Source organism: Colletotrichum chrysophilum (assembly GCF_026319265.1).
Source record: "Colletotrichum chrysophilum strain AFK26 chromosome Unknown scaffold_54, whole genome shotgun sequence".
In the NCBI taxonomy this organism is placed as follows: Eukaryota; Fungi; Ascomycota; class Sordariomycetes; order Glomerellales; family Glomerellaceae; genus Colletotrichum; species Colletotrichum chrysophilum.
In genome coordinates this window covers 189,011-209,861 of record NW_026517341.1, presented here as the reverse complement: position 1 = coordinate 209,861, position 20,851 = coordinate 189,011, and the positions used below count along the sequence as shown (strand labels likewise).

General features: G+C 55.7%; 8 protein-coding genes across 8 annotated transcripts; 5 read left to right on the top strand and 3 right to left on the bottom strand.

Moving 5' to 3' along the window:
- Positions 1–973: 973 nt before the first annotated feature.
- COL26b_006987 (uncharacterized protein) lies at positions 974–3,361 on the bottom strand (the record flags this gene model as incomplete). Its single annotated transcript, XM_053179796.1, has 3 exons — positions 974–2,349; positions 2,402–3,246; positions 3,309–3,361. 3 exons carry the CDS (start codon positions 3,359–3,361, stop codon positions 974–976), a joined length of 2,274 nt encoding a protein of 757 aa, XP_053036296.1.
- Positions 3,362–4,175: 814 nt separating this feature from the next.
- Positions 4,176–5,438, top strand: COL26b_006986 (uncharacterized protein; the record flags this gene model as incomplete). The annotated part of the gene is made up of 2 exons (XM_053179795.1): positions 4,176–4,183; positions 4,235–5,438. The coding sequence occupies 2 exons, from the start codon at positions 4,176–4,178 to the stop codon at positions 5,436–5,438; spliced, it is 1,212 nt and encodes a 403-aa protein (XP_053036295.1).
- A 131-nt stretch (positions 5,439–5,569) lies between these two features.
- COL26b_006985 (uncharacterized protein) lies at positions 5,570–7,448 on the bottom strand (the record flags this gene model as incomplete). Its single annotated transcript, XM_053179794.1, has 2 exons — positions 5,570–6,914; positions 6,967–7,448. The coding sequence occupies 2 exons, from the start codon at positions 7,446–7,448 to the stop codon at positions 5,570–5,572; spliced, it is 1,827 nt and encodes a 608-aa protein (XP_053036294.1).
- Positions 7,449–8,380: 932 nt separating this feature from the next.
- Positions 8,381–8,902, top strand: COL26b_006984 (uncharacterized protein; the record flags this gene model as incomplete). The annotated part of the gene is made up of 1 exon (XM_053179793.1): positions 8,381–8,902. One exon carries the CDS (start codon positions 8,381–8,383, stop codon positions 8,900–8,902), a length of 522 nt encoding a protein of 173 aa, XP_053036293.1.
- Positions 8,903–9,699: 797 nt separating this feature from the next.
- Positions 9,700–12,230, top strand: COL26b_006983 (uncharacterized protein; the record flags this gene model as incomplete). The annotated part of the gene is made up of 5 exons (XM_053179792.1): positions 9,700–10,253; positions 10,303–10,463; positions 10,511–10,874; positions 10,928–11,278; positions 11,333–12,230. The coding sequence occupies 5 exons, from the start codon at positions 9,700–9,702 to the stop codon at positions 12,228–12,230; spliced, it is 2,328 nt and encodes a 775-aa protein (XP_053036292.1).
- A 3,091-nt stretch (positions 12,231–15,321) lies between these two features.
- COL26b_006982 (uncharacterized protein) lies at positions 15,322–16,544 on the top strand (the record flags this gene model as incomplete). Its single annotated transcript, XM_053179791.1, has 3 exons — positions 15,322–15,559; positions 15,615–16,198; positions 16,257–16,544. 3 exons carry the CDS (start codon positions 15,322–15,324, stop codon positions 16,542–16,544), a joined length of 1,110 nt encoding a protein of 369 aa, XP_053036291.1.
- A 1,049-nt stretch (positions 16,545–17,593) lies between these two features.
- On the bottom strand, positions 17,594–18,205 carry COL26b_006981 (uncharacterized protein; the record flags this gene model as incomplete). The annotated part of the gene is made up of 1 exon (XM_053179790.1): positions 17,594–18,205. The coding sequence occupies one exon, from the start codon at positions 18,203–18,205 to the stop codon at positions 17,594–17,596; it is 612 nt and encodes a 203-aa protein (XP_053036290.1).
- A 778-nt stretch (positions 18,206–18,983) lies between these two features.
- Positions 18,984–19,763, top strand: COL26b_006980 (uncharacterized protein; the record flags this gene model as incomplete). The annotated part of the gene is made up of 1 exon (XM_053179789.1): positions 18,984–19,763. The coding sequence occupies one exon, from the start codon at positions 18,984–18,986 to the stop codon at positions 19,761–19,763; it is 780 nt and encodes a 259-aa protein (XP_053036289.1).
- Between the last annotated feature and the right edge of the window lie 1,088 nt (positions 19,764–20,851).

Here is a 20,851-nt window from a genome sequence, read left to right as displayed (position 1 = left end):
GGTAGTGTTCTTGAAAGAGGGCCCCGACCTTGACTTTCTGGTATGGGAGAGACACTATGAGTGTACATGATCCAACTGGTTTTAGATTCATTTGCGAGAAGAATAAGACCCAGAGCATAATGAGGGACCCGGAACGTCATACAACTGACGATGACAATTAGTTCACTATGTCATCTTCCTCGTTCAGCGGGGTTTGGCCATCCTTGAAAAACGACACAACCATAGCGATTTTGCTTTGGTTGAGGTTTCTGCTCATTGTAAAAATCAGGTAATTGTATGCCTAAAACGACTTGTTTCTTGTCTTGATACCTGAGCCACCACGATAGTAGTTCTGAGTATCATTGCTTCCAAGCCTGAGGCTCAAGACCATCTCTTCAACCAACTGCAGCATCCCATGTGGCCTGTAGCATGATGAACAGGCGGCCTCACGTCAAAGACACGTCATGGTTCGTAACTTGACATGATGAGACAAGACGACGGCGCTCTATCCTGTCTATAAACTTTGGAGCTATGAATAAAACAATGCTTACTAAGGGGCACTCTTATGTCCAACTTCAAAGCGCCACGTTCAATCCTTTTCATCGCTCCCCCTTTCTCCTTCCTTCACAGCAATTCTGGGTGTGCTATAATGCGTGCAGTTAGTCTATGAAAACAGAATGGAGATAGGGATGTTTACCGGGTAAAGTAGCACCGTGGAAGCGCAGTCGAAATGTAGCCTCGATGGTACTTCAACACCACTTCATTCAATGGCACAGACAGGTATGACTCCTCAATAGTCATCCCTCTTAAACGCAGGGGAGAGTTAGTATGGGTAAACATCGACGACATCACAAACTGAGATACGCAGAATGCCTGATTCACGGTGCTCCCTTGATTGGGAGCTTCGTCTTTGAAACTGGAAACATTAGGGTTCTTTTCCGCCCTCTCTATTTCTGTGTTTCTACTCTAACTGATAAACAACGAAACAGCCCTTTTACTGCGCGTCCAAAGCGTTGGAGGAAATGGCCGAAGAAAGTTTTGCGGCCAGACTGTCCAGCATGTTGATACCTTCCGATGCAGCCTCGATCTTCGATTCTTCGATTGACTCGAGGATAGTCTTGATACCCAGTCCAACCTTGTCTGACCTGGTATCGTTTTGCAGGTTGGAAATGAGTTGCTGGATGTCGCTCGAGTGGAACTTGCGAGTTTGTCCCATCACTTGTGCGAGCTCGCGGACGTCAGAGATGGCAGGTACAGGCACTTGACGACGGAAGTGCTTCAGGATACCCAAGTTTCCAAGGACGAAACGCTCCGACGTGGTGACCATAACGAGAATACGACGCCCCTTTGGTGGCTGAGTCTGGATCAGGGAGATGATTCGGTCCAAAATGGAGTTGGAGAAACGAGGTCCAATGGGGTTCCACTCGATCAACTGCTCAAAGTTGTCTAGAATGACGATACTCTTTTCTGACTTGTAAGCGTCCGTGAAAACCTTGGTCAGGTAATCCTTCTTTCCAAACTCGTCTCGGTACGCGGTCAAATGCTGGGGAGAAACCAGCTTGACGAAGGGGAAGTCCGACATCGAGGCAGTGTGGGCTGCCAACGCAGTCTTTCCTGACTCGGGAGGACCGTGGAGAAGTACTGGTATCCTTGTGAGGACGTCTGACTCCTTGACGGTATCGATATAGCCCTTGATGGTGCGAATAATTGCCGGAATATTTTCGTTGTAGTGGAGAATGCCCATGGCCAAAGCATTAGACAGCTCATCCTCAGAAACGCCGTACGCAGGCCTCACTTCCGTCAAGGCGTTTTCGAAGTCTCCCATGGTAATCTTCATTGATGCGACGTCTCCCTTCATCTTGGCGCTGTTGCCGACTTCAGTGTGTCGGTTGAAGGCGAACGACGTCGCAGCCTTTACGACACCAGAAATCTCGGCACCAGAGTAGTTCTTTGTTTGGGCCGCGAGGGAATCGAGATTGACGTTGGGGTCCATAATGTTGTTGTCGCGCATCTTTGCTGTGTGAATCATGAAAATCTCCTTGCGGCCCTCCTCATTCGGCAAGCTGATCTCGAGCTGAACCTCCAGACGACCCGGACGCAGAAGAGCCTCGTCGATCATGTCCTTTCTGTTGGTCATACCGATGAGGAGAATGTTGTTAAGCTGGTCCACACCGTCGAGCTTGGTAAGAAGCTGGTTAACCACACTGTCACCAACGCCAGTGCCGCCTCCAGCGCCGGAACCTCTCTGTTTGCAGACAGCGTCCAACTCGTCGAAGATAATGATGTGAAGTCCACTCTGGTCACCCTTCTCCTTGTACTCCTTCTCGGCATCCGCAAACATCTTTCGGATGTTTTCTTCAGACTGACCGACTGTACTGTAGTCAGCACCATGATCAAACCACCAGAGTCAATCAAAACTCACCAAACTTGTTGAGAACTTCGGGACCGTTGATAATCTTTGGCTCGCGGGCGTTTAGCATCTTGCCGATTTGTCTGGCAATAAGCGTCTTTCCCGTTCCCGGGGGACCATACAGCAGGATACCCTTGACGTGCTGAATGCCAAGCTTCTGGACAAGAGCCGGAGGGAAGACGCGCGAAGCAAAAGCTCTGCGGAAAATGGTGGAGAACTCGTCATGAAGACCACCGATACCCATATCCTCAAACTTGAAATCGGGGGAGATGATGGGCTCGGAATGCTGCTGGTGATCGGCAACCTCGAGCTTCATGGGAGAGTTGGAGTCCTTGAAGAGGCTCATCATGGTCTCCTGGGTGATGATTCCGCGAGCTCGGGGGTCGCTCGTGGTAATTGGGGCGTCGGCCTTGCTGCGGCCAGGCAGGGTAACGGACTTGACGGTCATCATGATCTTCCGGGACTCGATGTCTGCAAGGAAGGGCTGTCCCGGGGCCACAATAAAGCTGATGAACTGTTGGTAGACCAGGTTCTGGATGCGCTGGTAGTTGAACATGTAGTTGGGGTCGATCTTGGCAGAGGCCCAGGACAGCTCAAGGTCCATGGCCAGCAAGGGCGGAACACCTCGCTGGGCGGCATTGAAGGGTTCGGCGTCGAAACGGTCGGTGAGAGCGATCTTCAGCCACTGCCTCTGGTGGTTGGAAAGACAAACGGCGCCAGACTCGATGTCGGGTCGGGGCCAGGCTCTGACAACGTACTCGGAGACGGATCGTCGGATGGGATCTTGGACGCGGAGGACTACGTCGCATTCGGCGACTTCTTTGCGGGGAGCAAAGTCTCTGTAGCTGACTCCGACGCTGTGGTTCCGGCAAACGTTAGTAGGGCCACCAAAGACAGAAGAGGCTTCCCATGTACTCACACATTGGCGTAGATGAGCTCCTGCTCAGCTACCTTCTTCGGCACGAACGCCATGCTTCGAGCTGGCGGTGTCGATACTGGTGTGGGTGTGAGGGAAGGGTTGTCTGCTTGTTTTCTCGTCCTTCGTTGCCCGCGCAGTCGGAAGTCGTCAACGAAACGAACGAACGGGTGTTGTTATAGGATTGTCGAAGGATGTTGAGGTGTAGGAGTGGCGGAGTGCTTTATGTCCATCTGGTCCAGGTCCAACTTCGAACAGACGTCAGACACCCCCCCGGAAGGAGGGCCAATGACAGTCGCCGATGCGACGGGTCTGACCAATGGGAAGGCGGGAATCATGGCTTCTTTGGAGAAAGGGTGGGGCCTCATGGAGGGGTCGGTTGGGTAAGGTGAGAGATCTGTCTCTGGAAGGTACCTGCTGAAGGTTACGTGTACTGTGGCTGACTTCTGGTTTGTAGATGTGTTCAGTTTGCCTTCAAACACGTACTTCTTTCAATCGTGCTGCCTACTGAGAACATGTCGAACATATCCATTTGAGTTCCCTTGACGGTCTCTTTTTGCAGTGGTGGAACGTGTCCTCAGCGCACTGGAAAAGCTGGAACACGCGCATGTCACAGCGGTGTCTTCAGCTGGGCTGATGGGGGACGAGACGAAGCTTGAGTGGGGCAGCCGCAGCTGTGTCCCGTCCTGCAGCTGAATAACCCCACCAAGGCACTCAGGGACTGCCTGACTAATGCCGCCCAGCGCGCTAAGCCTGTCCTCTGTTACGCTGATCTGCCTGGACGTCACTGGAACGCCGTAGACAGCTTTGATTGATTCAATCTTCACAGCTGCACCATGTCATCTCATCGGACATAGGAAATATTTAATCATGCCTCTGTAAGCCGGCACATATCTCTCAAACCGATCGTATAAGCTAACTCTTTCTAGCCATTTGCTGGGTAAAAAGTCCTGGAACGTCTACAATGCAGACAACATCGCCCGCGTCCGTCGCGATGAGGCCGCCGCAAAGGCCAAGGAGGAGGCTGAGGAGCAGCGCATGCAGGAGATCGATGCTGAGCGCCGTCTAGCTATCCTCCGCGGCGAGGTGCCACCCCCGTTGCCACCGGCTGAGGCCGATGACTCGGAGCCCAGAGCCAGAGACCGCGACGGGGAAGGCCGTCCCAGAGAGCGGAAGAAGCGCAAGCGCGCTGGTGAAGACGACACCGACTTCGAGTTACGCGTCGCGAAAGAGCGCTCCGATGTGGTGCAGGCAGCCAATGACACGCTGCGTAAGTCGATGAGCTCCGCGCCCATCGTCGACCGCATGGGGCACATTGACCTATTTGGTGAGGAGCGCAAGCAGGGCCGGCACCTCAAGAACGAAGAGGCCGAGAAGGAGGCCGCAAGGAAGAAGAAGGAGTTCGAGGACCAGTACACCATGCGCTTCTCCAATGCGGCAGGTAAGGACGGCCTGGGAGCTGCCTGGTACGCGAACTCTGGGTCGAGAGCGGAGCTCGCCGAGTCGGAACCACCAGGTAAAGATGCCTTTGGAAACGAGGACCCAGGGCGGAAGAAGCGGGATGCCGATAGGATCGTAGCTAGTGACCCACTGGCGATGATGAAAAGGGGTGCCGCCAAGGTCCGAGAGGTGAAGAAGGAGAGGCAGAAAGTCGAGGCCGAGCGGCAAAGGGATCTCGAACAGCTTCGTAGGGAGGAGAAGCGAAAGGAGAGGCACGAAAGGGAAAAGAGGGATCACAGAAGGCGCTCGGAGCGACAGGAGCGTGAGAGTAGCAGGGACGACAAGGAACATCGTCATCGCGACAGGGAAGACCGTGACCGACATCACGGCAGGGAAAATGGCGACAGTGAACACCGTCAACGCGACCATCACAGATCCACGGGCGACCGCGACAAGCATCGTGGTGATGATCGTCACCGAGATGAGAGGAGCAGCAGACATGGCGAAGAAGGGAAAGGGCGCGAAAAGTCTCATCACAGAGATAGAAGCCGCGATGAGAGGGGCCACTCAAGACACAGGGAGCGACATGAGAAGGATTCAGCCTCCAGACGCCGTGACGACGGTCGAAGAAGAGACGATTCGACGGCAGGGGATGACAGGTCGAGAGATTACAAGAAACGAAGTGACGACTGAAGACGATACCGGCGTTGCTCGAAACTATTTCAATAACCTGTACACTGAAGCGAATTTATATACCCAGCACCAATCTCTATCGTTCAAGAGCAGCATCAGATTTGCCCAAGAAACATCATTCTTTGCAAAATTCAGGCCGTCTTGCAAAGCTTGCCGCTGTCGAGGTCGTACTTCCACGCGTCGCTCCCAACTCCAGCCAAAACGAAAAGGCTCTCCGTCGGATCATACTTGCGCTTGACCTCAAGAAGACGATCATAGCTTTCGCCGTAAAAGTCTTCTTTGAACTGACTATTGAACGCGTTGGCTTCGTTCATATAAGACCCCGAACCAGGCGCCCACTCCCTCCAAATAGGCTCCTTGGTCTCCTCCAACCACTTGGCCGCAACATCGAGCGCCTCCTGTGGCGAAGCGTTAGTGGTGTCAATTGACGCTCCATAACTCATCATGTGGATGTAGGTCGATCGCCACACGGGGTTCACGGCGCCGCGCATCTTCTCCGGCACGTTGCGCGGCCCGGAGCCACCCTGGAGCCCGATGACCATCATGCCTCCGCCCGTTGGGTTCTGAGTCTGCATAACCTGCTTCAAGTACGAGACCAAGGTGGGCTGCTCGATATCACTAAGGTGTTTGCGGCCCAGGAGGCGGCTGGTCATCAAGCTATAGGCTCCCGCCGCGCTGGACGCTCCGTTGACGGATTCGAAGAGGCTGATGAAGTCAGGCTGCACAGAGGGCTCGCCCAGCGTGACTGAGACGGAGCCATTGCCTCCTCCTGCAGCGAGCATACGGTCTCTGACGGGTTCTAGGAGTGAAGTCATCTTCTCGGCGGTGGTGTTGTACGCGAAGAATCCCAGCGAGCCCGAGACCTTATGCGTGACATTGGCGGCGAGCGAAGCGTTTGTCAGGGCATCGGTACTGAAGAGTGCGGACCCGGTCAAGCCCGCATCCATCAGATCAGGGATGCTCGCTAGGAGGACCGCGAAACTGCGCCAGGTCGCTTCCTTGGCGGCAGTGTCGTTCTTATCTGTGGATAGAGCGATGCTGAGGGAAACGACGTTGCCGGGAGGAGTGTGAGCCTTGAGGACGTACTCCGTAACGAGACCGTACTGACCGCCTCCGCCTCCGCGGACGGCGAATAGGAGGTCCTGGTTCTGGGCGTCGTTGGCAACGAGAATCTGACCCTCTGTTGTAACCACACGAGCCTGCAGAATCTGGTCCGCCGCGAGTCCGAAGGTGCTGGAAAGGGGCCCGTGTCCGCCTCCTTGGATCTGGCCTCCCGTTCCTACGGACTCGACGGTGCCACCGACGAGAACCTTGTCGTACTTTGCCGCGCCGCGAGTGGCGGAACCCCAATTATTACCAGCGCCAACGATCATGGCGACTTCGGTAGTGTTGTCGGCGGGGTTTATCCACTCGGGTTGGAACTCGAGCTTGTTGAAGTTGGGAGTCCAGATAGACAGCGAGTAGGCGCCAGAAGAGCTATTCGTATCGTCAATAATAGTCTGCTAGAGATCAGGAGAGAGAGACGTACCGTCCGTTGAGGTCGTGGCCGGTTCCCTTGATCACGATGCGAATGTTCCGCTTGCTAGCCCAGCTCATGGCAGCCGCGACTTGCTCCTCCGTGGTGCCATTCACAACGTACTCTGGCAGACCACCCAGCTCGCAACCTTGGGCGGCTGAGTACCCCGTCGCCCCAGGAGGAAGACACGAGTTGTTGGCGTAAAGGGGGTAATCGATTGATTCGGGGAAGGCGGCGTGGAAATCAGAGCTCGCCCACCCCTTTTCGACATCTTCGCATGCCTCCGAGGAACCAAAGGGATTCCCAGAGTAACAGGAAGAAGCAACCGGGATAGTCTTGATGAGGGCACCGCTGATGGTGGTGTTCAGAGCAGCCCATTCGGCGTTGGACGGCCAAGCGGCATCCAACGGCGTGACCTTGCAGGATTGCTGCGCAGAAACACCGCCAACGGCAGACAAGAGTGTAAAGAACGAAACTACGGCAGAGCTTGCCATGGTTAATCTATCCCAAAGAAGTAAGGAGCGTGTGCTGTGCCTCTGTAAGGTAGTTCATGATTTCTAGTGACACATTTTATATTCCTAGACCTCGTCCGTTCCTGCACTGAATATTCGTATTCGAACCCGACGACTCTCGTTCGCTTAGCAATGAGGCTCAGCGGCTCTGGGGTAATAATCTCATGCCGCCCCTCAGCTCAATCTCGTGCTCGATTCACAACACCGGGGTGACGTTTGCTGGGCTATGCTATAAACAATGGGGAAGCATGCCGAGGCTCCCTTTGGACCGGCATCGGTCTTTAAGTCACTAGGTAACAACACCAAGAGACTCGTATAAAAAATTCCAGGCGACCAAAACGGAAGATTCTCCGTAAGTCTTTGGTTGAGTCCATCCGGGCGAGGGTCATCCGTAGTTGGGGTCCGTTCGGCAATGTCCCGGCAGATGCGAGCCACTCAACCATCCACCGCGCCAGCCATCTGCAGGAACCCTTGACTAAGGTATGGATCTTTTCGAGACGACCATGCTTTTCGCAATGACATGAATAAAAAAGAGAGAGGCAAAAGGCTGAGGCTAAGCAGGGGCGGTGGGGACGAGACCGTCATCAGATACGACGAATATTCGTATTCAATACGAAAATTATGCGATTGGTTGGACTGCGCGAGTCGGAAGCCCCTGTTGACGACTTACACGTTCTCAGACGGCTGAAGACTCTTGCGATTGATTTTTCTTTACTTGTCCTTCTACTCCTTCTTCTCCATCTTCTCCTTCTCCTCAGATTCAAAAACCTTCTTCTGGAAGGACTACCGAGGCCTAGCTCATCCTGCATCCACCTCCAGTCTCCTCCCCTGAAATCAACTCCCACATCCCCCACCAATACCACTACATCTTTTGCCATCCAACCACACAAAGTTCTTCCAAACAACAAAAAATCATGATCAGAGACTACTGGGACCTTGCAGGCCCCTTTGGCCTCGCAGTCCGCGCAACGCTCCGAATCCTCCAATTCATCCTCTCCATCGTCATCATCGGCCTCTACGCCGCGACCCTCGCCTCTTGGGATCAGTCCCCGGAAATCGGTCGCACGGATTGGATCTTTGCCCTCGTCCCGGCAGTCCTGTCGATTCTGACCTGCGCGTATCACGTTATTGCGACAGTCACTCACGCAGTCTGGTGCGTCTGGGACTTTGTCCTCGCCGTCCTCTGGGCCGCACTCGCCGGCGTTTCGGCCTCGGACGTCATAACAACAGGAGAAGGAAAAGAAGTCACCGGCGGAGCGAAATCAAGATTGACAGCGGGATCGTGGATCGCGGGCGTGCTTATGGTGTTGTACCTCTTCAACGCTGTTCACGGCTGCGCCTGGTGCTGCGCGTCTAGGAAGTTTACCAGGACAGTGCCGGAGAGGAACAAGACCAACTCGGAGGAGCTTCAGAGCAGAGACTCTCAGAATGCTTGAGATTTGAATCATCATTGTAATACTAGATCCTGGAGTTTGGGACAGACTTTAGCCAGAAACGAGCGGAAGATAGACTCGGGCACCACGCAGCAGTAATAGATAGACTATGAAAAGGGGCGACTTCTTGAGTTCCCTAATACAATCATAATCGAAATTTTTCCAACAGCACAGTTGTGAATAGGGGCATTTTCGGGTGTTTGGAGGCACGGAGCGAAAATTTTCACGCCTCTATTCTGTCCGGGCAAACACAGCGACTCCAAACAGGCAACCCGCTCAACAAGTGGGACACTTCTGGCAGAGCCACCACCTCAGCCTGGCAGGGTTGGGCCAACCAGACTCCACGGGCATCCCGAGCACCCCAGGGCTGCGTACTCAAGCGCGGATCTCGTATTTGTGACAGCCGCAGGCTAAGTAGAGCCGGCTTCCCTGCTCGTCAGGGCAGGGCGGCAGCTGTGTCGGCCCCTCTGTGGGCTGGCATGTCACCGTATGCTTAAGTATGGACATTGCCGCTGTCCTCCCACCCTCCATCCCTTCTCTGCCCTGGCAAACCTTCTCATACCAATCTCACACGTGATAGCAGCTATGGGCAACCAAGACAGAGAAACATTTGACTCTTCCCGGGCATCAAAGGCTTCAGCCTACGGCCTGGAGGACCTCTACATCGAAGGTAACGCTCATGACCCAGCCTGACCTTCTCCAAAAGAAAAACTAATCATCCAGATGAACCCTCAACATCCCAACCACCCCAAACACCACCCGCCTACACCCCGGAATACACCCCTCAAAAAATGTTTCCAATGCCCTTGAACATCGTGATCCAAGTGGTAGGATCCCGCGGCGACGTCCAGCCCTTCCTCGCTCTCGCCGCCACCCTCCTCAAATCAGGCCACCGCGTCCGCATCGCAACGCACCCCCAATTCTCCTCCTTCGTACTCGCCAACCCGAACCTCGAATTCTTCCCCGTGGGCGGCGACCCCGCCGACCTGATGGCCTATATGGTCGAGTCCCCTTCTCTGATCCCGAAAGTGTCCCAGATCCGCGCCGGCATCATCCAGCGGAAGCGCGACATGTACACCGAGATGCTCGACGGCTTCTGGCGCTCCTGCGTCCACCCGGACCCGCTGACCAACGTGCCCTTCGTGGCCGACGCCATCATCGCCAACCCGCCGAGCTTCGCGCATGTGCATTGTGCCCAGGCGCTCGGAATCCCGGTGCACCTGATGTTTACGATGCCGTGGAGCAGCACCAAGGCGTTTCCGCACCCGCTGGCGAACGTGGGGTACTCGAAGGAGGATAAGAAGAGCACAAACTTTGCGTCGTACGCTGCTGTGGAGTTCTTGACGTGGCAGGGGTGGGTTTGCGTGGCTTTCGATTATGTTCTGGCCGCTGACCATGGATAGATTGGGAGATTTGGTCAACGCGTGGAGAGTTGCATCACTAGGCTTGGAGCCGGTCCCCTCGACAGAAGGCCATCGCCTGCTGGAGGTTCTGCAAGTTCCGTTCACCTATTGCTGGTCGCCATCACTTGTTCCGAAACCCAGCGATTGGGGTTCGCACATAGGTTTGTCTGCCTTAGCTCGTACTGCCACTCAACTAACCGTCGCATAGACCTCAGTGGCTTCTTTTTTCGAGATCCGGCACCGTATACACCAGACACAGACCTCGAAGCCTTCCTAAGGGCTGGTCCCCCGCCTATATACGTCGGATTCGGCAGCATCGTTGTTGGGGGAATTGAGGGCCTGATGACCATGGTTCTCAGCGCTATCAAGGCGACTGGCGTCAGAGCCATCATTTCGCGTGGATGGAGTAACTTGACGGGAGAAGAGTCTTCAGACGTGTTTTATGTGGGTGACTGTCCGCACGACTGGCTCTTCCAGCAAGTTGCGGCGGTGGTTCATCACGGAGGGGCTGGCACCACAGCATGCGGTTTGCGATACGGGAAGCCGACGACCATCGTGCCGTTTTTTGGAGAGTGAGTAAGCCCTTGCTGAGATGACAACATCTAGACTGACATCTGAATCACAGTCAACCGTTCTGGGGCGCCGTCATAGCCAAGGCTGGCGCCGGCCCAGATCCGATTCCTTACCGTTCCCTCACCTCGCAGAAACTCATTCACGCGATTCAATACTGTCTATCCCCAGACGCCGTGACGGCCGCAAGGCAGCTCGCCGAGTCCATGGAGAAAGAGAACGGCGTGCAATCTGCAGTCGATTCGTTTCACAAGCACCTACCGCAGCCAAAGATGCAGTGCGACTTCTTCCCCGACCAGCCTGCGGCCCTCATGTACGGCAGGGGGAAGAAGCAGGTCAAGATGTGCCGGCCGGTTGCTTCGATCTTGGTGAAGAATGGCAAGGTGGAGAGGAAGCAGCTCAAGTCGTGAGCATCGGCAATCCCCTTTTTGCAAGTTCTCTGCTGATATTTTCGGACCAGATACCGGTCGAAACCGACGAATATCGAGAACCAGAGATGGGACCCCCTGACGGCACTATCCGCGGCTTCAATCTCGACGATAGTCAAGATGGCCGGCGCCACGGCAGACATCATTGTCAAGCCGTTTGAAGAATACAAGCGAGGCAGCGAGTCTAATGATAAGCTGGCGGTGCCTGGTCGACCGTCGAACGGCGAGCTGGACAAAAAGGCCGAAGCCGATGCCGAAAATATTCGCAGACACAGTCAAGCACCGGCGTTCGCGATGCTTCCTCTGCCAGGCGTAGGCGTTCCAGAGGGCGGAGACCTCAAACCCATGAGTCGCCCGGCATCATCCTCATCTCGAGGAGACGAGTCCTCCAGCAAGCCGGGGGCCATGGCAGTAGCAGCAGCGAACGGTGTTGGAAAGCTCGCGGGCAATGCGACGAAGGGTCTATTCGTGGACATCCCGCTCGCCGTCACGGAGGGTCTCAGAAATGTCCCAAACCTTTACGGAGATACCGTGAAGAAGCATGACGCTGTGGAGGACTTTCGCAGCGGGGTGTCCGTCGCCGGCAAGACCTTCTGTCACGACATGAAGGGCGGGTTTACGGACATCTTCGTGCACACTTACACTGGCAAAAAGGAGCAGGGCGCAGCCGGAGCCGTCAAGGGGTTGGGCAAGGGCGTCGTGAGCCTTGTCACGAAGAGCACGGCAGCCACGTTCGGCCTCGTGACCTACCCTGCTCAGGGGATTTACCGAAGCATATGGTCTGCCACGAACGACAAGACGCGAAGAAGCATTGAGGACGAGAAGCTACTGGAAGGTGATTGGATGGTGTCGATGAGCCCAACGTGGAAAATGGACCATGCCGCCATTGTCGAGGACTTTGACGGTCTACGTGGGGCGAGAGGCGGGTAATGTGTGTCCTGTCTGCCTTGTTGGTATTAGAAGGCTTCTCTTTCTTGGTAGCATCGGCGCTGGTAGGATTCAGGGGCACTGCAGAATGCAGCGCTAGGTTATCAGCAACTCAATTGCGATATTCTCCGACAACGTCATCATCATTCGAGCTTAGCTCCATATTTAATGCATTTCAGCGTTTCCAGAAAGATTCCTAGAAGGGTGAAACCCTTCTTATTTGGAACTTTGGTCGTGGCTTAGCCTAGTGATCCCCACGATCTGTGTGAGCGGCTCGGCCGAGATGGTGGAACGCGAGCCGGCAGGGTTGCGAGGGAACGTCAGTTGGAAGGCGCTGGTATTGGCCGCGGTCGTGGCCGTGGCCGTGTAAAAGATCCATGTGAGAGTGAGGATCTGCAGTGCCTGATGGAGATGGTGGAACTCCAGGCTTCAACGAGGTCCAGGATGACGGTGTTGTGTGGTTGGATGCGGAGGGGCGCAGGGGTGGCGGAACTGGAAGGCTTCTGGAAGGATTCGACGAGTGGGTTCCATGTGCTTGGCATCCGCTGCATCAGCTGATTGGAATTTGATGCGAAGAGAGCTCTCCCACGGGTACCTGTTCTTTTCGAGAGGGAAAGAACTCTAGAATTCTTCGAAAAGGTAATTCATTGCCACAGTGTCTGTAAAATTTGAGCCACGTGTCGACTGCGAAACTCAGAATGCCGTTTCGTGGACATCTTCAGTGACTGAAGCGGAGCCATGTGACCAAAACCCGGGGAGAACGTGTTGAGAACAGCATAACATAGATTAAGCCAGAATTGCATTTGGCACCATGTGGCACTCCTGATCGCCCTGGTGATCAGCCGGGATGTAGAATTGAGGCCCTTGAGAGATGATGTCAACAGCTGTTTGGTGTTGGAGATTGTGATTGTCAAAGACAAAAAGCCCTCTCCGAGGTCTGTCGGGCGCAAATATTGGCAGGCAGTGTCGGGTCACGCGTGTTGGCGTGCCGGCGAGACGCTACAGCCACATTCGGCAGTGTGGAGACCGGGCGCCGGCGAGCATTGGCCGACCCGGAGGCTGGTGGTCTCAATGGTGTTGCCTAAGAAGCTGGGCGCCGCAGCGGTCGGTAAGTAAAGCGGGGCGAGTAAGCGAGCCAAAAGACTTTGGAATTTGGCACAGTTGACGCTGGGAGCGTGGGAGCGAGTGTGAGGCGGATGCGGTCGGGAGGAGGCGCATTGCAGTAGTGAGGCTTTGGCGGATTGACAGTGAAGTCATCCATGCCGGTAGTCCTCGGAGTTGCGAGAAAGATTGACCATGGCATGGCATCTGGGCAGCCGAGAACGGCGCGGGGTTTGTCACGATGCCTTTGGAGCCGGGACGGAGCAAATGATGGCCGTAGTGTGGCATTCATTCTCGGCGTGTGGTTCCATGATATCATCCGATTTTGCCGTGCCCTCCCTTGGCGGAACTCGGCACCGAAAAGCAATGGTGATTGGCGGGTCGCATCGAGGAGGCGACAGGGTTCCGAATGTCATGACACAGAGATGAATGTTTTGTGAAACGTTTCCCGTTCGCAAAAGATGCTCTCCGATGATTGCGCAAATTGAGTAGAGACCCCTGGCAGGTACGTGGAGTCGAGATGGGATGGCGTTTGGATGTGGAGAGGCATGTCTGTCTGTTCCTCCCTGGCGGGTGACTGGCTCGCACGGGTTGTTGTGTAGCCAAGGCTGATTCGGATGGAATAAGCTAAAGTACCTCGCATTCGTTGTGATTTTGGTCGTCGACGGGGTCGTCGGGGTCGTGGTTGTCTAGGCAGCGAAGGATGAGCAGGGCTGAGCAGAAAATTGCCTCGCTCAAGATAATCGTGGCATGTGCCTTTTTCTTCTTTTTCCCACTAAGCCAACCAACACATTGGCCACAGCTAGGCGACCGTATTTCGTGATGGGCGCCACGGGCAGCTAAAGGTTGAAGGCAAATCTGCTCGGGTTGATCGGGCGCAGTGCTCGGTCTGCGGAAGAGACGAGCCGGAAGACACTGTCATTGATCAGTAAGACGGTCGATTGATGATTGGCGGCGGCACCAAAGTCAAGCCGTTGTATCGTCGTGATAAGGTATCGTCAATTTTGAGGCCCTTCCCCTCATGTCCGTGCCGAGTGGATGGCCTGCAGTGCGCAATGAAGCATCGCGGCTTCCCCAGAGCAAGGGGCAGCACGGGCCAGTCGCCCTACAGAAGTGAGAACTTCGGTGTTGGAATGGATTCGCAAAGTCTGACTCTGGTCGCAGTCGCAGGCATCGCTGACATCGCGGGCTGTGTCTTGGATTTGGATGCTCACCTTGCTGATTCTCTCCACTGTCGGGCACTTTGGGGGTGGGCTCTGTAGCTCCCGGGCCTGCACCGTGGTCTCACAGTTCACTTGGTGGAATGAGCCCCGCAAGGTTAACGAGGGAGGTCCCACCCCAGGCCAACAGCACTAAGGTGCCTAGGTAGGTAACGTCTAGCTGGTATCCCTGCCAAACACACCACCTGCACGAGACCCCTGCTCCACTTTTGCCGGTTCCTTCTCCCTCCTTCCTCGCGCGCAGATGCAGCTGCCCATCAGCCTATCACCAGTGGCAATCGACGCTCAGTGTGACCAAAAAGACCAATGAGAACGATACTGGCGCAGTACGTACCGGCATTGCCTGTGGAAAAGGTAAGCTATCCACACCCAAGAGGCAGCAGGCCCAAGACCCAAGAGACCAAAAGCTCCTGGGCGCAAACACAGCCCTCGTCCGCCCGATACCTTACCTTACCTTACCTTGAGGTGACACTCAAACCCCGGCACACGTTTCCCCATCTATGATCCTCCATTGTCACTCTCGCCCTAGTCGTGCCGTCTTCCATCCTCGAGACATCTGTTCCTCTGCCGTGACACATCTGCTACTTAAGACTCCCGTCCCCGTCTTCCCACATCCTTAAATCACTCCACACTCAATGGTTCAACGCTCCGATTCAATCCACGAAGCTTCCGACACCTCTCATCACAACCAAGCTTCATCATCTGATAACAACTCCGCACGCCGTCTGCTACAAGCAACCACTTCGTCCACCCGATCGCATTCCCCCGCCACAATGAGCGCTCCCACGCACAACCCCGAGCAGCACGAGAGCTCCTCCACCGGCAAGGGCCGCGCTCCCGACTACCAGGAACGCCATGGAGACACCACCAACGGCGGCAACAATGGCAACGTTGGATTCAAGGCCCACGGCGGCATGACCGTTCAACCTCCCACCAAGGAGGACCTCCAGCGCAGCTATGCCAGAATCGTCGAAAACGACGCCAACCCCAAGGGCTGGTACGGCACCATGAGTAAGCACCGCCCTCGTCGTCCAAATCTTTGCGCCTCATGCTAACAATCATTCAGTCAACGCTGTTGGTTCCTGCATCGGTACCATGGGAGCTATCCCCTGCTGCGTCGTCTGCCCGAACCCCTACAAGAACGTCCAGCAGGGTAACGTTGGTCTCGTTACCAAGTTTGGCAAGTTCTACAAGGCCGTCGACCCTGGTCTTGTCAAGGTCAACCCTCTCAGCGAGAAGCTCATCCAGGTCGATGTCAAGATTCAGACTGCCGAAGTCCCTCAGCAAACCTGTATGACCAAGGACAACGTCACCCTCCACCTGACCTCAGTCATCTACTACCACATTGTCGCTCCGCACCGAGCAGCCTTCGGCATCTCCAACGTCCGCCAGGCTCTGATGGAGCGCACCCAGACCACCCTTCGCCACGTCGTCGGTGCCCGCATCCTGCAGGATGTCATCGAGCGCCGCGAGGAGATTGCCCAGTCTATCGGAGAGATCATCGAGGATGTTGCTGCCGGGTGGGGTGTGCAGGTTGAGAGCATGCTTATCAAGGACATCATTTTCAGCCAGGAGTTGCAGGAATCGCTCTCCATGGCCGCCCAGAGCAAGCGTATTGGTGAGAGTAAGATCATTGCCGCCAAGGCCGAGGTAAGCTTCAGTCGAGAACCCTTTCCGCAACCCCGAACGTCATTAACACATCCTGCAGGTTGAATCCGCCAAGCTTATGCGCCAGGCCGCCGACATTCTGTCGTCCGCACCTGCCATGCAAATCCGCTACCTCGAGGCCATGCAGGCGATGGCCAAGTCTGCCAACAGCAAGGTCATTTTCCTGCCTGCTGCGAACCAGACCATGCCAGACATCCAGCAGGCCCTCGCCAAGAACACCACCGGCGAGTCGAGTGGCCATGGCGGTGACGCCAGCTACAATGACTTTGGAGGTCAGGACTCCGGCTTCCAGCAAGCCATCAACTCTCGTGTCATCGAAAACATTTGAGTTTGCCCCAGGTGCTGACTTGAGGTCGTCGTGTGTGGAACAGCTTGGTCCCATTGATTAAGCCGGCCCCTTTTCGGCTTCTGCGATGACACTCAACTACGGTGTCGACGACATGCTTTCTTGCGCTTTGACGTTTTCGACCCGATTGCTTTTGCTTTCCCAATACCCCTGCTTTCACGACATATACAACCCACAAAATCACACAAAAATACACGATGTACTTTTACGAAATTGGATGGCGGGGAGGACGTATGGCCTGTTCAGGAGACGATACCCAAGATCGGCATGACCAGGTTGGACAGGCTCGATATGTTTTGTAGAATACCCAATTCGTTCGCTTTGCGCTGGAGGACTTAATGGTAATGGCTCAGTAGTAATGAAACCATTTCAAAAGCAATTTCCCCACATAAGCCTCATGTGTTGTATGATGATGAAAGTCAACCAGCTTCATGCCCCCCTGTAGTATAAGTAAAGAGGTTACTCATCTTGCGTGTAACACATTCCAATCAAATTTTCAAGTTTCTTGACAATAAATGGCAGTGTAACCGATGGCTCCTCTGCCTCGTTCTCGGCCTCATTGTGGTAGCTGCTCCACCCTAGGCCAACGTTCCCTTCGGTAGGTGTCGCCAAAATGTCATCGACGTTGAACTGATTCCGGTGTTGCTGCCTAGTTGATAGGAAACAGAAATTTAGCAATCGCATGCTCCCACGTAGTGCTCATATGCTACTTTACATTCAACCTTGCGTTTCATACCTGCCACTTTCCTTGCCGAAAGATGTTGATAACGAAAAAGGAAGATATTGAGTAAGTAGATTAACAGAGCCTGTCCGGGCTCAGGATCTGACACTCCTAAGTGGGCATTTGCTCTAATGGTCTCAGAATATGTTCGAGCCAAAAAGATAAACGAGAAATCCGCCAATACGGTCGATAGCCTCCACATCAAACCTCGACATGAAGAAGAGGGGGGGAGCCCAACCTTGCTCTGCTCATCCCATCTGTATACTGTCTCTGCGCCACAACATTATGTCCAAACTCTTGCGCTGCCTCTTCAAGCCTCCTTCCACGGCAACAAAATCTCAACAGGCTTCATATCCTTCTCAACCATCTCGGCGACCTCCTTGGCCTCCAACCCCTTCAGCCCAGCCATGATCTCCTTGTACGTCCCCTCACTCAAGCCCTCTTTCCGATCGCAGTAGATGTCGACGCCCTCCTTCGTAAAGATGGTCGGCGCAAACCACGTAACAGCCCACCTCTCCGTCTCCCCTGCCGCCGTCTTCTTCTCCCCCCACCCGAGAACCTCCCAGTGGCTCCCCACAAAGAACAGCCACCCTTTGCCCCTCCAGTCCCACGCGCCCGTGTCGCCGCCGGGCCGGGACGCGGTGTCGACGCCCTTGACGGACTTGACGCCCGTCGAGGGGGTGCTCTTGTTGGACTCGTACTCGACCAGGTCGTCGATGCGCGCGGTGCCGTCGGGCTTCGCGGGGAGGGCGGCGTAGGTGATGCGCACGTTGCGGGCGTCGCGCCACATGGCGAGGGTGGAGTGCGTCACGGTCCATGTGCGCAGAAGCCAGTCTATCGGGGGCGCGGAGGTGGAGGCGCGAGGGGAGGATGTATATTTCGACGGGGAGATGAGGGCGACGTCGGTCGGAGGGGTGGCCATGATGGGCGGGCTGACTCGCGGTGGACGAGGCCGGCTGGGGATTCAATTGAGGGCTTTAATGCGAAATCGGAACACCAAAGGTCTTGCGCGCGTATCCGTAAGTATGTGATCAACCAAATAGGTGCAAAAATATTGCCGGTATGGGATGTTGTTCAGCGCAAGACGTGAGGTCAAACAAAGTCGCAAACCACCGCCCAAAGCTCCCGAGATCCGCGCCAGGGGTCTCGCACCCCCTACGCGTTTCAAAAAATGACATCAGTGCATGGCCCGGACCACATGAGCTTCAACTGCGCGCCCTGAGACAATCAATTAACCCCAAAAGCCTCTCTGAGGGGTTGCAAAAAAGGACACAGGAATGATTCGCGGAGAGTTGCATGTCTCACATAGGTCGTCGCAACAGCCGCAAGTACCCGACCTCGCTTCCAATCTTGCCATTCGCACGACAGTCGACCTGTTGGGGTTCGTCCCAGGTAAAACCTCGTCGTCTCTCCGGACCCCTAATTCGGACTACCTTACCTTAGTATAGAGAGCTCCCCACGAGGCTGGGATTAAGCGCCCCAGTGCCGAGCAAGGGTCTCCAGCTTATTTCGACCTTTTCCCGCTACAATTTGCCACGGATCTAACCGCGCCCCAAGCTCCCATTCTTTTTTTCCTCGCGTTGCCAATTGATTGTTCGTCGAAACGACAGCTGTATGCGACTTTCCCTCTCCGACCAACACACGACGAACAACCGCATCCTTTTCCCATCGTCCCATCCGTACCATCCCTCACCGCCACGATGGACACCTCCGACATCGACCCCGAGATGGCCGCCTTCATGGGCTTCGCTTCTTTCGGAACCCAACCCGCCGCGAAGAAGCGCAAATACAACCACCGCACCGACGCCGTCGCCGCCTCCGACTCTGCAACCGGCGCGAACCAAGTCGCCCTCGCAACCCGCACACCCTCGTCTGCCCCGGCAGCAGCCAGCACGACGAACACGGACGAGATCGCACTCGACTCCGACGCCGAACCCGACACCACCACCGCCGTCGCAACTGACACCAAAGCGGACGAGCCGCACCCGGCCGCCGCCGCCGCAGCAGACAACAACGACGACGACGAAGAAGGCGGCGCAAGCCTCTACTCAGACCCCACTGTCGCGCCCGCGCTGGCCCACGCGCAGTCGCTGATCGACGAGCTGACCGTCCGCGGCGGCGTCGGCAGCGCCGCCTCGCAAGCGCAGCAGGCCGGAGCCGGAGCTGGTGATGCGCTGCCCTCGGGCGCGAGCTTGCCTAGAAGACCGGAGGCGTCGTGGGGGCGGGAGATGGGCGCCGCGCCGACGAGCATGCCGGGCTGGAACCAGGGCGATGCGCCGCACGGAGGACGGGGCGGACGCGGTGGCGCGAGGAACAACCACCACCACCACCAGCACCAGCAGAGGGACGATGGGAAGCCGTGGTGGGAGGGATACTACGACCACAAGTCCAACGAGAACCCATGGGCGAAGCTTGAGAAGGCGGCTGGGGTTGAGCCAATGGGGAGCTGGGCTTTGGAGGGACAGGCGCAGACTGCTTAGGGACTTTCCCTCCGAGGAGCCATCGACATGAGGAAGGGCTGTATGGGTTGGGAGGTAGATGGACAAGGTTGTCAGCTACGTATCAGACTACAATTGATACATAGCCCCTCCCTTGTTCACCCGTCTCTTGGCCATGCCAGCGTCACCTCACCGGACCCAGACCGATATCACGTGATATCAACATCCCTGACCGGACAGGGGCAGACATCACAAGGCGTGGAAGGACTCTACGCTTCATCACATGATTCATCACTGGGTCTCGGAGATGCCCCACGACCAGGCCATCGTCGTGGGACTCGTTACGGTGGCATCACGGCATCGATGGAGCTGGACGGTACTGCTACGGGGGGAGGAGTGTAGGGACCAGCGACCCCCCGTCCGCTGGCCCCTCATCCGAACGAGAAAGAGGCTTACGATGTTACTATGGAAAAGCCCTATCGTCACTAGAGAACCGCCCGGGGTGTTGTGGGAAACGCCAGCCCGCAAAAGAGATCCATCACCCTCTCCCTCGCCGCCTCCCCTTCCCGAAAGAGCAATATCCCACCGCCCCGAAAAGGACAAGCGCCTCCCTTACAGACGCCGCAATTTTCACCTCTCCCCTCGTCTCCGTCTCCGTTGTCTCCTCTTCAGGCCCCAGGTCTCCACTGAATCGATCTCTCGGCTCTGAGGGCCTACTGCAGGACACCCTGGGCGCTTGCCCTGGATCCCCAGGAAGGAAGAGGGGGAGGTGTGCTTTTAAACTACAAAGACCGCCCAAATATCATACCCATTTCATCCAATCATATCTCATCATGGTTCCGTGGAATAAAGTCTCCCCAAACAAGGTCCTGAAGAGCAGAGGAAATCCAACAGCCCGGGAAAGCCCACGAGGTTCGGCGAGAACGACGGGAATGTGTGTGGAGGACGGATTAGTGGAGGGTCTACCACGCGCGCGGAATCCCTCCCCCCATCATCCGTCTCCACGGCTCACACATTTACCTCGCTGCCGCCCTCCGCGAAGCTCGCAAAAGCAGCGTGAGATGGGCCGCTAGCAGGCCCCATGCTCGCCCCGCGCCGTGCCGCTGCGCGTCAACCGCGATCCCGACTGT